Genomic DNA, 15783 nt, shown 5'->3' with positions numbered 1-15783 from the left:
GGAACGATCTATTGACACGTTATCAGCATGGCTTCAGAAAACATCGTTCTTGTGCAACGCAGCTAGCTCTTTATTCGCACGAAGTAATGGCCGCTATCGACAGGGGATCTCAAGTTGATTCCGTATTTCTAGATTTCCGGAAAGCTTTTGACACCATTCCTCACAAGCGACTTCTAATCAAGCTGCGGACCTATGGGGTATCGTCTCAGTTGTGTGACTGGATTCGTGATTTCCTGTCAGGAAGGTCGCAGTTCGTAGTAATAGACGGCAAATCATCGAGTAAAACTGAAGTCATATCAGGTGTTCCCCAGGGAAGCGTCCTGGGACCTCAACTGTTCCTGATCTATATAAATGACCTGAGTGACAATCTGAGCAGTTCTCTTAGATTGTTCGCAGATGATGCTGTAATTTACCGTCTAGTAAGGTCATCCGAAGACCAGTATCAGTTGCAAACCGATTTAGAAAAGATTGCTGTATGGTGTGGCATGTGGCAGTTGACGCTAAATAACGAAAAGTGTGAGGTGATCCACATGAGTTCCAAAAGAAATCCGTTGGAATTCGATTACTCGATAAATAGTACTATTCTCAAGGCTGTCAATTCAACTAAGTACCTTGGTGTTAAAATTACGAACAACTTCAGTTGGAAGGACCACATAGATAATATTGTGGGGAAGGCGAGAGCAAAGGTTGCGTTTCATTCGCAGGACACTTAGAAGGTGCAACAAGTCCACTAAAGAGACAGCTTACACTACACTCGTTCGTCCTCTGTTAGAATATTGCTGCGCGGTGTGGGATCCTTACCAGGTGGGATTGACGGAGGACATCGAAAGGGTGCAAAAAAGGGCAGCTCGTTTTGTATTATCACGTGATAGGGGAGAGAGTGTGGCAGATATGATACACGAGTTGGGATGGAAGTCATTACAGCAAAGACGTTTCTCGTCGCGGCGAGACCTTTTTACGAAATTTCAGTCACCGACTTTCTCTTCCGAATGCGAAAATATTTTGTTGAGCCCAACCTACATAGGTAGGAATGATCATCAAAATAAAATAAGAGAAATCAGAGCTCGAACAGAAAGGTTTAGGTATTCGTTTTTCCCGCGCGCTGTTCGGGAGTGGAATAGTAGAGAGATAGTATGATTGTGGTTCGATGAACCCTCTGCCAAGCACTTAAATGTGAATTGCAGAGTAGTCATGTAGATGTAGATGTACAATATTCATTTTTCAGAAAAGTAGGAAAAAGTTTCCCCACGAATAGCGAATGTTTGTCAGACCGGTACTAGAACCCGGCACGTTGCATTTCGCGAGCTGTGCTCGTGCGTAATGAGCTCTCCAAACAATAACAATAGATCGTATTAAATGTTATGAACACACCACTCGTCTGAAGCAAAACATTAAATCTTCAGTAGCTGAGCACCATGAATTCTATTAGCCGGCCGAAGTGGCCAAGCGGTTCTAGGCGCTTCAGTCTGGAACCGCGCTACCGCTACGGTCACAGGTTCGAATCCTGCCTCGGGCATGGATGTGTGTGTCATCCTTAGGTTAGTTAGGCTTAAGTAGTTCTAAGTTATAGGGGACTGATGACCTCAGATGTTAAGTCCCATAGTTCTCAGAGCCATTTGAACCATTTTTGAATTCTGTTATGACGATTTAGATTTATGTTAAGGTAGTAATTTCAGGCCGTCGAAATCTGTTACAAAGAGCCAAATTCCGACGGATGTTACTGCTACGGGATCCCGTGTTTATGGTTCAAATGGCTCTGAGCACTATGGTACTTAACATTTGAGGTCATCAGTCCCCTAGAACTTATCACTACTTAAATCTAACTAACCTAAGGACATCACACACATCAATGCCCGAGGCAGGATTCGAACCTGCGACCAGGATTCGAACCTGCGACCGTAGCAGTCACGCGGTTCCGGACTGAAGCGCCTAGAACCGCTCGGCCGGCCGCAATATTATGAAAATGGAAGAGGAAATATATGAAGAGGAGACGGGAGGTACTTCGAGAATAATTTGACAGAGCAGTGAAAGAGCAAAGTGAAAAGTAGGTCCCTTCGAATAGACAACATTCCTCCAGAGTTACTGAATCCTTGAGAGAGCCCGCAAAGACAAAACTACTTGTCGTGATGTGCAAGATATGTGAAAATGGTGGATCACCCTCAGATTTTAAGAATGTAATAATTCCGATTACAAAGATAGCAGGAGGTGAATGTTAGAGAGCTATCAGTTTAATAAGTCATTGTAGCAAAATACTGACAGGAAATATACGCAGAAGAATGGAACGACCAGTAGATATCGACGTCAGAGATGTACTAACACGCGAGGCAATACTGACCATATAACTTATCTTAGAACATGGACTGAGGAAGGATAAACCTATTTTTATAGCATTTATGGCTTTGGAGAAGGCTTTTGACGGTGCTGACTGGACTACATTCTTTGAAATTTGAAGGTAACAGTGACGAAATACAAGGAGCGAAAGGATATTTACGACTTGTACTGAAACCAGACTGAAGCTATAAGAGTCGAACAACATGAAAGGGAAGCAGTGGTTGATAAGGGAACGAGCAGATTTGTAACTTTTCCCCGAAGTTACTCAGTCTGTACATTGAGCAAACAGTAAAGGAAATTAAGGAGAAATTTGGAAAAGAATTTAAAGTACAGAGAAAGAAATAAAAATTGACAATTCCTGATAACACTAAAATTCTCTCAGAGACTAAAAGGAATTGGGAATGCAGTTGAAGGTAATGGACAGTGAAAATAGTGAAAATAGATTATGAGATGACCATCAACAAAAGTAAAAGAAGGACAATGGGATGTAGTCAAATTTATCAAGCGATGCTGAGGGAATTAAATTAAGAAATGAGATAATAGAAGTAAAAGATTAGTTTTTGCTATTTGGGCAGCAAAATAAGTGATGATTGTCGAAGTAGAGACGCAAAAAAATTTAGGTTGGCCATAACAGAGAGCACATTTCTGCAAATGAAGGATTTGTTAATATTTAACATAAATTTAAGGTTTGGGAAATCTTTTCCGAAGCTATTCGTCTAGATTGTACGGAAGTGAAACGTGGTCGATAAACAGTTCATATCAGAAGAGAGTAGAAGCTTTTGAAATGTGGTGCTACAGTAAAATGCTGGAGATGATATTGATAGATCGAACTGAGAGAAAAATAATTTTACAGCACAATTTTACTGAAGGAAATGAACAGTTATTAGGACACGTCCTAAAGCATCAGGGAGCAGTCAGCTTAGTAGTGGAGGTAAGTGTCGAGCAACAGTTGTAGAGGGAGGCTCACAGATGATTACAGTAAGCAGGTCGAAGCTGATGTAGGATCCAGTAGTTATTCGGTGATGAAGAGGTTTGTACAGGCTCATCAAACTTGCCTTCCGATATAAACCACAACAATTACATCAATTCTTAGTCTCTTTGTAGTTTCTGCCATCCCTTCCTAACCAAATACCGATGACATGGTAATGGGAACCTGAGAGATTTTCACACTACAGTTCAGCTTCTTCGTGAAAAGCGCGCGAGAAGCGGAATCCGACTTTCGGCAGTATTAAACCCACTCCATCAGCATTCGGCTGCTACAAACCTCCTAAAGGAAATCCTAAAAATGGCTCAAAATATGACATTTGTTGAAAATTTAAAGAGGAAATTGTCGTGGTCTAAAAAAACAGAACATTTTGCTCTCAAATAGAAGTGAATTTATAGCGAAATATTTAACCATAAAATAAAGCAGTCATCAAATCTATTGTTGGCTTGAATGTTACTGTGGATCAGCAGACATGATTCTATTGTAAGCAGTATGCCCTTTCCTTCCTCTGACCTTCGAAATGACGAACCTAACCAGTTATCTGCTTAACGTGGACCCCTGACCACGTTGGAACTTGACGTTTCTCAACTGTACAAATCTAAGGTGAAAGACGCAGCAACTGACAGAAAAAATCCTCAATATCCGCCTAAGTACGTACCCAGAGTCTGTCACCCACCTGAGCACTTGGCAACTTACAGTATGATAGGAAATGATAAAAAAAAATCATTAAGGAAATGACAAATGAGCTGACTCACTCTCCAGTGGGCAGCAGGGTCTTGTGCGTGTCCTCGCTGGTGTTGCAGCCGAGGAAGACGTAGGAGATCATTCCCATGACGGTGATGATGCCGACGATGACGTTCCAGGCGGCCAGGTAGCGCGCGCGCGGCCGGAACTTGGAGATGACCAGCCCCGAGGTGAGGATACCCACGGCCGAGAACAGCAGACCCACCGTGCCTGTCACCAGGCTCGAGACGCTGGCCGACTGCCGGAACTGCGTCTCGATGTACTTGGGCATGAAGATCCAGTACGGCGCGTAGCCCACGAAGTAGAAGATGCCCGCTAGGTTGTTGCACATCAGCGTCGCGTTTCTCAGCAACCTCCAGAACGTCTTCACCATGTCTGTTGGGTACACAAGGAGCAAGTAAAGCTTTATAGCTATATTACTGTTGATAGATTTAGCTGTGACGTTTTGAATATGATGTACCTCACGAACGCATAGTAGGACACGTGATCTTGAAGTGCTTATTTTATTGAGCAAGCCGCATACAGTAGGAGCAGAGTAAGGAGAAAACGGTACTTACTTCGTCCGTACATGTTACTCAGAGATTTACAGAACCTAATTGTTGGTCTACTGGCCCTTAACCATTTTTTCACACTCAACACAAGATATGGGCCCCATATACGAGAGGACTTGAAAAAGTGAGCTACACGTTACACTGAGGTGAAAAAAGTCATAGGATACATCCAAATATCGTATTGGACTTCCTTTTGCCAGACGCAGTGCAATAATTAGACGTGGCATAGACTCAACAAGCCGCTGGAAGTCTCCTACAGAAATATAGAGTCATGCTGTCTCCATAGCCGTCAACAATTGCGTATGTGTTGCCAGTAATGGATGTTCTGCACGAACGGAGTTCTCGATTATGTCCCATAAACGTTAGATGGGATTCGTGTCGGACGATCTGGGTGGCCAAATCATTTGCTGGAACTGTCCATTCGTTCTTCAAACCATTCGTGAACAATTGTGGCCCGATTACATGTCATCGTTGTTTGAGAACGTGAAGTCCATGAATGGCTGCAGATGGGAGTCCAAGTAGCCGCGCATCAGTTCCAGTCAATGATCGGTTCGCTTAGACCAGACGACTCTGTCCTTTCCATATAAACGCAGCACATACCATTATGGAACCACCAACACTTCGTGTAGTGAAGCTGGATCAGAGACCCAGTCACCATCATGGAACCACCAGCACTTCGTGTAGTGAAGTTGGATCAGAGACCCAGTCACCATCATGGAACCACCAACACTTCGTGTAGTGAAGCTGGATCAGAGACCCAGTCACCATCATGGAACCACCAACACTTCGTGTAGTGAAGCTTTATCAGAGACCCAGTCACCATCATGGAACCACCAACACTTCGTGTAGTGAAGCTGGATCAGAGACCCAGTCACCATCATGGAACCACCAACACTTCGTGTAGTGAAGCTGGATCAGAGGCCATCGTTAGTTCTTAACAATTGAAATCGGAACTCATCTGAGTAGGCCACTGCTTTCCAGTCGTCTAGGATCCAACCGCTTTGGCCACGAGCCCAGGAGAGGCGCGTCAGCGATGTGTTCTTAGCAAAGGCTCTCGCGTCTACTGCCATAGCCGATTAACAGAAAATTTCCTCAGACTGTCCTAACAGATACATTCGTCGTACTTCCCACAATGTTTTCTGCGATTATTTCACCCAGAGTGGCTTGCCTCATTGCACTGAATACTCTGTGTATACAACGCTGCTCTTTGTCGTTAAGTGAAGGCCGTCGGCCACTGCGTTGCGCATGGCGAGATCTATGGCCTGAAATTTGGTGTACTAAGCACACTCGTGACACTGTGGTTCTCCGAATACTGAGTTCCCTGGCGATTTACAAAGTGGAATGTCCAGTGCGCCTAGGTCCAACTAGCGTTCGGTGTTCAGGGTCTGTTAACTCAGTCGTGCGACCATGACCACGTCGGAAACCTATTCACATGAATCATCTGGATGCAAATGACAGTTCCACCAATGCACTGCCCTTTCATACATTATGTACGCGATGCTACCGCCATCTCTATAAGTGCATATCGTTATCCCAAGACCTTTCTCACCTCAGTATAAGACACACATGAAGTAACTAATAATACTCATTATCCACAAATAAAATAGTTGTACACTAGTAAAGATTGTAAAAATTGTCGTACATATTTCACAAATCAAATTACACATCCTAAGCTCAATTGATCTCCTTGCGGAGGTGCGATCTTGTGTGCACACAGACATCCATTCCTCTGGCGTGCTACAGGGGTGTGTTATGGGAACATTGCTTTTCACAATATATATAAATACCTCGTAGATAGTGTCGGAAGTTCCATGCGGCTTTTCGCGGATGATGCTGTAGTATACAGAGAAGTTGCAGCGTTAGAAAATTGCAGCGAAATGCAGGAAGATCTGCAGCGGATAGGCACTTGGTGCAGGGAGTGGCAACTGACCCTTAACATAGACAAATGTAATATATTGCGAATATGTAGAAAGAAGGATCCTTTATTGTGTGATTATATGATAGCAGAACAAACATTGATAGCAGTTAGTTCTGTAAAATATCTGGGTGTATGCGTACGGAACGATTTGAAGTGGAATGATCATACAAAATTAACTGTTGGCAAGGCGGGTGCCAGATTGATATTCATTGGGAGAGTCCTTAGAAAATGTGGTCCATCAACAAAAGAGGTAGCTTACAAAACACTCGTTCGACCTATACTTGAGTATTGCTCATCAGTGTGGGGTCCGTACCAGGTCGGGTTGACAGAGGAGATGGAGAAGATCCAAAGAAGAGCGGCGCGTTTCGTCGCAGGGTTATTTGGTAAGCGTGATAGCGTTATGGAGATGTTTAGCAAACTCAAGTGGCAGACTCTGCAAGAGAGGCGCTCTGCATCGCGGTGTAGCTTGCTGTCCATGTTTGGAGAGGGTGCGTTTCTGGATGAGGTGGTGACGAGGAGATCACGAATGTAAAATTAGAGAGATTCGAAGGAGCAAGGAGGCTCTCCGGCAGTCGTTCTTCCCGCGAACCATACGCGACTGGAACAGGAATGGGAAATAATGACAGTGGCTCGTAAAGTGCCCTCCGCTACACACCGTTGGGTGGCTTGCGAAGTATAAATGTATAGATGTACTGTTCGGCGTGTCACTAGCAAGTATGGCGCACATCTAGCTGTTGAGATGGACTGCATGAATGGCTTCCGTGGAGTGTCATTCGACGCTAAGTTGATGGCCCAGGAAGTGATTCGCCTCCGTTTCATTTTTCAAATATACTCCAAAAATTAATATAAAATAAAACTGTGGTGATAGTTTGTTATTGAGAAGTTTTTCCTTATGATTATAAAAGAAACCTGAAATATTCTGTATTAATAATTAAAAGACTGTTATGTTGGCACTGTTTTCCACGGTAGTTGTACTCGTAGTACCAACTGCAGTTCGTACTTCACACCGCCTCATTACGTCATGGATCAGCCACTGCAATTGCGCATAGCTCTTGTGACCCCCAGAGTAAGAGATCTTCCGAAATGCTACATGGCCTAACGACTTACCTGGATATTCGCGATGCAACACCTGTCATAGCGATCGAGAACCGTGCCAGAGCGCCACGCGATGAACACACGCAACAACCTGTAGGTGTATCGGTTACCGCTCAGTGTCGAACATAGTGCTTCAGTCCCACGTGAAAACCCCTGCACTTTTGTGTAAACGGAATCACCACCTTTCTCCAAAGAAAATTCCGCTCTGGCTGTATCAATGATTTTTATTAAATCTACGAACGTTTTCGCACCACTTACCGGTGCATCCTCAGGCAATATACGCTATTTATAACAAGGTAACGTTCAACATTGCTCTGCACTACCCACCATTCAAAAATGGTTCAAATGGCTCCTCTGAACACTATAGAACTTAACATCTGTCGTCATCACTCCCCTAGAACTTAGAACTACTTAAACCTAACTAACCTAAGGACATCACACACATCCATGCCCGAGGCAGGATTCGAACCTGCGACCGTAGCGGTCTCGCGGTTTCAGACTGAAGCGCCTAGAACCGCACGGCCACACCGGCCGCCTCCCACCATTGACGTCCAATATACCGTCATCTGGTGAAAGCAGTAAAAATTTAAAAATCTTTCTTAAAATTTTTTTTAATGGTTGGAGCGGCAATGACCGTGCAAACTGAGAGGAGCCGCGCGGCAGCGGACACGGCCTGACTGACTGACTGGCCGAAACCCGGAAAGCGCTCACGCAGTGGCACGAGGATCGCCAGAGGCCGGATGACGTGTACAAGGTGTGAAGAGTAGGGGGTGCTGAACATTTGGTAAACGATTCCTTATGTCTATTTTTTAAAGAGTCTAATACCATACTAGGTGGGCAACATAAAACATGGCAGATAGTTAAAACCGTAAGAATAATAAATGTGGTTGTTCTGCATTGATTAGGCCCGTAGTACGCATAAAAATATATAGGACAGAACCTACGAACAAGTAAGCTGTAGGAGTAAGGTTACCTGTGTAAGTAATCAAAATTTTCTAAAAGGCCCTTGTGCCTCAGATCGGTCTGGGCATTAAAGTGAGGAGTGAGGGGATTTCTTCAGAACTCTGAAGATTTCAACCTCTTCGAAAACATTAAGGATGTTGTCCTTATTTCCCAAGTGTAACACCCTCATGTTGCTCTGGATACCAGTGATATAGTGACCCGCTTCCCGCAAATGTGCACCTACGGCCGATTTTGAGCCTGGATCGCTGATGTACTCCTTAAAGCGGGTCTCAAAACTTCTTCCTTTCTGGCATATGCACTCCGCATCACAGAGACCGCTACGCTCGCAGGTTCGAATCCTGCCTCGGGCATGGATGTGTGCGATGTCGTTAGGTTAGTTAGGTTTAAGTACTTCTAAGTTCTAGGGGACTGATGACCTCATCAGTTAAGTGCCATGGTGCTCAGAACCATTTGAGCCCTATACGCCGACGACTTGAAACTATTCCATGTTGCAGCCTCCTTGTGCCTGAACTCCTGTCCATTGTTTTTAGGAATGGCCTCTGGCGATTCTCGCGCCACTGCGTGAGCGCTTTCCGGGTTTCGGCCAGTCAGTCACGCCATGTCCTGCTCTCAGCATGCACGGTGATTGCCGCTCCCACCATTTAAATTTTTTTTAAAAAAGATTTTTAAAATTTTGATTACCGCTTTTACCAGATGACGGTATATTGGACGTGAATGGTGGGGAGGTGCTACTGGGCAATATTGAACGTTACCGTGTTATAAATAGCGTATATTGCCTGAGGATGCACAGGTAAGTGGTGCGAAACCGGTCGCAGATTTAATAAAAATATAATTTTCTTTGGAAAAATGTCGAAGTTTGGCTGTGGTTGCCCGCCCTACAAAACATGTTAGGAATCACTGCCGTCTTAGTGATGTATCGAGGCGAACAGGCCTCTGTTTCCGCCAGTTGCGACCAGTGAGTTACGGGGGGCTCACCTGAGAGCGACGTCCGGTGCGGCTCCTGCGCCGCCCTGAGCGCCTCCTTGTCGCCCCGCGCCTTCAGCCTCTCCTGCTCGATGAGGCGGCGCACGGCGGCCCGCGGCAGCTGCTTGGGGAACATGCCGGTCAGCGTCGACATCACGAACAGCACGCCCGCCATGATGATCCACCCTGCATCAGCAAACAGCCAGCTTGCTCCAGTCGCCGCAGTCGGCAAACAGTGTTGTTGTGAAACTTCCTGGCAGATTAAAACTGTGTGCCGGACCGAGATTCGAACTCCGGACCTTTTACTTTCGCGGGCATGTGCTCTACCAACTGAGCTACTCAAGCACGACTCACTCCCCGTCATCACAGCTTTACTTCTGCCAGTACCCAGTCTCCTACCTTTCAAACTTCACAGAAGTTCTTCTGGTAACATCCCCCAGGCTGTGGCTAAGCCATGTCTCCACAATATCCTTTCTGTCAGGAGTGCTAGTTCTGCAAGGCTCGCAGGAGAGCTTCTATAAAATTTGGAAGGTAGGAGACGAGGTACTGGCAGAAGTACAGCTGTGAGGACAGGGCGTGAGTCGTGCTTGGGTAGTTCAGTTGGTAGAGCACTTCACCGCCAAAGGCAAAGCTCCCGAGTTCGAGTCTCGGTCCGGCACACAGTTTTAATCGGCCAGGAAGTTTTATATCAGCGCACACTCCTCTGCAGATTGAAAATCTCATTCTAGTGTTGCTGTGCTGTCCAGATACGTAGCAGCAAGGCATTGTTGTTCGTAGTCCTTCCTGACAGATAGAAGAATGATTTTTCCAATGCCAAACCTCCAGCTCTACCTCTGAGTCTTGTTGGGACTGCTTTTTGGATGTCTTGGTGAGCCACCTATTTTATCCAGTAGATAACATCAGGTTATCACAGCGCTAAGGAGGAAGAAACGTGACCACCCACAACATCAAGACGATAAGGAGATGTTGAAGTCCAGGGCGTTCCTTCCACACGTCGGCAACCTTTCGTCCAAAGTAAGCTCGATCCTAAGGTAAAATCAAGTAATCTTCTGGTCATTGGCGAAGATTGGTGCCCTCCTCGGTTCGTTAAAAGACGATCCAGGTCTGCAGAAGGCTGGAATTTACAAAATTTCTTGCCCCTGGGGCGAAGCTTAGATAGATGCGATAGGCGAGGTGGAGCGCATGGCGTTCCAGGATTTAAAGGGATTTGTAGAAGGTAGGAGGGGCGGAGATTCAGGCGGGATGGGCATAGCAGAGGATATGGCGGATGAGGGATTTATAGGTGTGGAGGATGGTGGAGGGGTCCAGACCCCATGTGTGGCCAGAAAGGAGCTGGAGGAGGCGGAGTCGGGAGCGTGCCTCGGCTTGGATTGTTCGGATATGGGGGGGGGGGGGGGGGGTCCAGGAGAAGCGACGGTCAAGGGTGACGCCACTTGAGGGTGGGGGTGAGAGCGACTGGACGGCCGTAGATGGTCAGATAGAAATCAAGGAGGCCGAAGGAAGCGCTAGTTTTCCTACAATGATCGCCTGGGTCTTTGAAGGTTTGACCTTGAGCAACCACTGGTTACACCAAGTGGTGAACCGGTCAAGATGGAATTGGAGAAGGTGTTGCAGCATGGGGGCGGGGCCAAGGAACGCGGTGTCATCGGCGTACTGGAGAAGGTGGAGGGGGGGGGGTGAAGGCGGCGGCATGTCCACCGTATATAGAAGGTGGAGAAGAGGGGAGAGGACGGAACTTTGGGGCACACCGGTGAAGGGGTAGAAGGTGTAGGAATCCGTGTTATGGATGGTGACATAGGAAGGACGTTACGAAAGAAAGGACCCGATCAAACGGACGTAGTTAATAGGAAGGGCGAGGGTTTGGAGCTTGAAGAGGAGACCGGAATGCCATACACGGTCGTAAGTACGTTCATGGCCGAAGGAGAGGAAGATGGCGGAGCGACGGGAGTTCAGTTGTTCGGAGAGGAGGTGAGTGAGGTGAAAGAGGAGGTCATTGGCACAGAAGGACTGTCGAAAGCCACAATGGGTAGCGGGAAGAAGGCGGTGCTTGCGGAGATTCTCGTGGATGCGTCGGGTGAGGATGGATTCCAGGACTTTGCTGAAGACCGAGTTAAGGCTGATAGGACGGTAGGAGGAGACAGCGTATGGCGGTTTGTCGGGTTTGAGGAATGTCAGGATCTGGGAGGTTTTCCACAGGTCGGGTTAGACTGATCATTGTATTACCACATGACATTCTATGGCTCATTCGGCTACAAAAATCTGGATCCCGGTGAGATCCTTTTGGGATTCAGTAATTAAAGAATCTGTGGACATACGACTGGCACAAAATCTTATAAACTGGGTCGGCGGCTTTCAGCTGGACACAGCTTGCGATCCAGTGAACTCTTTAATTTCTTCTGAGAGAAGACATTTTATTCATAATGACACGTCTGGCGACATCCTAAGTTTGGTTTTAGCCACACGAGCGCGCACGTCGACAGAGGCGGACATGTAGTTTCATCTTTATGCATGTGCCTCCGAGCCACAGAGGGAATGGTATTTGCAGAGGGCGCAGATTTCGATAGAGGGCGCTCCTGTGACGGCCGCCAGTGCACATGCGTTTCCGCGCCACTTTTTGCTACGAAGCCGACATCGCCAACAAGCAGTCTTCCCCCTCCTATATTCTATAAAGCCCTACAAATCTCTGAACACAATGCGCTCCATCTCGTTTTCTGCATCCATCTCCCGTCCCCCACGAGGATCCTCCCATCCCCTTTCCCTTTTCCTTGAATACATCATCTACACTATACACTAATGTCTACACTAACCACCACCTCGATCCCCCTCACCCCATGGTGTCTCCTTTCCTCTTCACTCGAAGGACAAATTGTCGCCGGCTGTTTCTACAAAGACAAGTATGTTATCCGATCTACAATGCAGCAAAAAGTAGTTGCAGTTCTACTTAAAAGCTCTACGACTTTTAAACTCTTTATGACCGAAATGTAATTGACAAAACTGCTTCTTCTCCTACCATCACCGAATGACGTTGACGGATATCTTTTACTTCCTGAAAGTAGAGTGTGTCCCATACGACACCATGATTTAACATCCAAATATTAGTGACTCACCACCAGAAAGCTATTTGAAAAGAATATATGCTAGATTTGTTCCAAGTAATAGTTGACGTAAACAAAGCACGTATTGACGGAATAGATGAGTATGTAAAAATTTAAATGACTGAAAGATTTTGCACATCCACGTGCGAGTCATTATTCACAAATCCGGGAATTTAGCACGCAGACTGTGTGGTGAAGTAGGATATCGAACTGGGTTAAATAAGAGGCATTTTGTTTCTGTACCGTAAATATTGCGTGCCTGTGGAGTACAGTCTCAGTTGTGTGACCAGGTTCGTGACTGCTTGTCAGAGAGGTCACGTTTCATAATGACTGACGGAAAGTCATAGAGGAGAACAGAAATAATATCCGGCGTTCCAAAGGAAGTGTCATAGGCCCTCTGTTGTTCTTGACCTACATAAACGATTTCGGAGACAACCTGAGCAGCCCCCTTCGACTGTTTGCAGGCGATGCTGTCATATACCGTCATTTAAAGTCGTCCGATGATCAAAACGAATTGCAGAATGATTCAAACAAGATATCTGCAAGGAGAAAAAAGTGGCAGTTGACTCTAAGTTATAAAAAGTGTGAAGTCATCCATATGAACACAACAAATTACACAAATCTAAAGGCTGTAAACTCAACTAAAGTCTTAGGCATTACAATTACGAATAACTTAAATTGGAACGATCACATAAGTAACGTAATGGGGAAAGCAAACCTAAAATTGCGGTTTATTGGCAGAACACTTAGAAAATTTAACAGGTCTACTAAAGAGACTGCTTACACTAAACTTTTCCGCCCTCTTCTGGAGTACAGCTGTGTTGCTTCATATCTGCATTAGATAGGAATGACGGAGGACATCGAAAAGGTTAAAAGAAGGGCTACCCGTTTTGTATTACCGCAAAATAGAGAAGAGAGTAGAAAGATAGATCCCTTATCATTTAGCTACAAAATAACAGGTCAGCAATTGGAAGCAGTTAATTCCATAAATTATCTGGGAGTACGCATTAGGAGTGATTTAAAATGGAATGATCATATAAAGTTGATCGTCGGTAAAGCAGATGCCAGACTGAGATTCATTGGAAGAATCATAAGGAAATGCAATCCGAAAACAAAGGAAGTTGGTTACAGTACGCCTGTTCGCCCACTGCTTGAATACTGCTCAGCAGTGTGGGATCTGTACCAGATAGGGTTGATAGAAGAGATAGAGAAGATGCAACGGAGAGCAGCGCGCTTCGTTACTGGGTCATTTAGTAATCACGAAAGCGTTACGGAGATGATAGATAAACTCCAGTGGAAGACTCTGCAGGAGAGACGCTCAGTAGCTCGGTACGGGCTTTTGTTAAAGTTTCGAGAACATACCTTCACCGAAGAGTCAAGCAGTATATTGCTCCCTCCTACGTATATCTCGCGAAGAGACCATGAGGATAAAATCAGAGAGATTAGAGCCCACACAGAAGCATACCGACAATCCTTCTTTCCACAAACAATACGAGACTGAAATAGAAGGGAGAACCGATAGAGGTACTCAGGGTACCCACCGCCACACACCGTCAGGTGGCTTGCGGAGTATGGATGTAGATGTAGAGTACCACGGATATGATACACGAATTATGGTAACAGTTATTAAAACAAATGCGTTTTTCGCTACGGTAGGACTTTTTCATAAAGTTTCAATCACCAACTTTCTTCTCATAGGGTGAAAATATTTTTTTGGCGCCCACCTATATAGGGAGAAATAATCATCATGGCAAAATAAGAGAAATCGGAGCTTGCAGGAAAGATTTGAGTGTTGTTTTTTCTCTGTGCTGTTCGAGAATGGAGCGATAGACAAATAGTTTAAAGGTTGTTCGATGAACGCTCTTTCAGGCACTTATTTGTGAACTGCGGTGTAATCACGTAGAAGTAGGTGTATATCATAATCATCTTCGTCATTATTCAGCAATCACTAGCCCTGCATACCAAGTGCTACCTCAATAAGTTACCTCCGTCTCTGTGGGTTTGGATACTCTTTTATTAACATGCTCTTGAAGTGTCCTGTCTTTTTACACCACGGCCCGCCAGCGTGCTCTTGGTCTGCTAAGTGGGCGTTTTTTGTAGTACTTCCTTCACTATTACACACGGCATAGACCCGTGGGGCACTCTTGTCAAAGGGCCAGCCTCTCACTCCTCAATAAATCTTTGATGATGATCTTCCGTCACCATACTTCTCTTCGTTTTTCTAGTGTCTCCACTCCTCCCCAATCTTTCATTGAAACTACGGGCTGCTTTCTAAATTGTCCGGCTTCTTTTTATCCTCATACTTGGTTGCCCACGTACGCCATAAAACAACAAGTGGTAGAATGATGCCTTGTTGTATCTTGGCCTTACTGCTGCTCGAGAGCACACTGGATGCCGTTATACTTCGCAGGCTGAAATAATACCAGACTACTGCCTCCAAAATATTGCATAGGAACCCAAAGTATGTTGAATCACAGACGTGCTAGATGTATTCATGTGTACACTGCGTTGTAACCCTGTCTCTTCGGAGGTAGCGTAGCTGGACTTCACGTTCTACACATATTACGCATTATTCTGGCCTTCCAGTGTCTTTTGTAACGCCTTATTCTTTCGTGCATAAACGTCCATTCCACGTACCGTGTGTTAGACAGATTCTGCCAACGGATTTGTATAATTTTTACAAGCAACTAGGAGACTTTTTGACAGATATATTTTCATGTTGTAAGCCAACTGCAAGAAGGCAGCCATGCAACATCGGTAGCAGCATTGTTTGCGAACTCGGCGCAGGCACAAACAAAGAAAAAGATATTTTAGTCCACTTGAACAGTTTGGACGCAAATTCACTGCCAACGAGAGCGCAGAACACGCTCGTATCCTCGTAAGATGGAATTGCCATCCGCGAGTCATAAGCAAGGTCGGTATGAGTCTCGAGTCCTAATTACTAAGTTTAAAACTACAAATATAGTGAATGAACCAGAAAATCAGTACCGTGCCATTCGAAGCTCCAGGCATTTACAAAAGTTGTAGAACAGTGACTAAGGAAATTCCATGAAAATATAGAAATAGACCTGATGTATCTGGTTACACCGCTTAAAACAATTTTTAAGAAGTGAACAGTGCAGATATGAAAGCACGACT

General features: G+C 45.3%; 1 protein-coding gene across 1 annotated transcript in view; it reads right to left on the bottom strand.

Moving 5' to 3' along the window:
* Positions 1 to 15783, bottom strand: part of LOC126279803 (solute carrier organic anion transporter family member 74D-like) — a 104787-nt gene that overhangs the window by 45314 nt on the left and 43690 nt on the right. The window contains exons 5-6 of the mRNA XM_049979707.1: positions 9563 to 9736; positions 4072 to 4435 (exon numbers count right to left, since the gene is read on the bottom strand). Of these exons, the coding sequence (XP_049835664.1) occupies positions 4072 to 4435; positions 9563 to 9736 (538 nt within the window). The remainder of the gene's footprint in view (positions 1 to 4071; positions 4436 to 9562; positions 9737 to 15783) is intronic.

This window comes from Schistocerca gregaria, chromosome 1 (assembly GCF_023897955.1).
Source record: "Schistocerca gregaria isolate iqSchGreg1 chromosome 1, iqSchGreg1.2, whole genome shotgun sequence".
Lineage (NCBI taxonomy): Eukaryota > Metazoa > Arthropoda > Insecta > Orthoptera > Acrididae > Schistocerca > Schistocerca gregaria.
The sequence above is the reverse complement of the archived record's forward strand: the minus strand, read 5'-3'. Positions and strand labels throughout refer to the sequence as shown.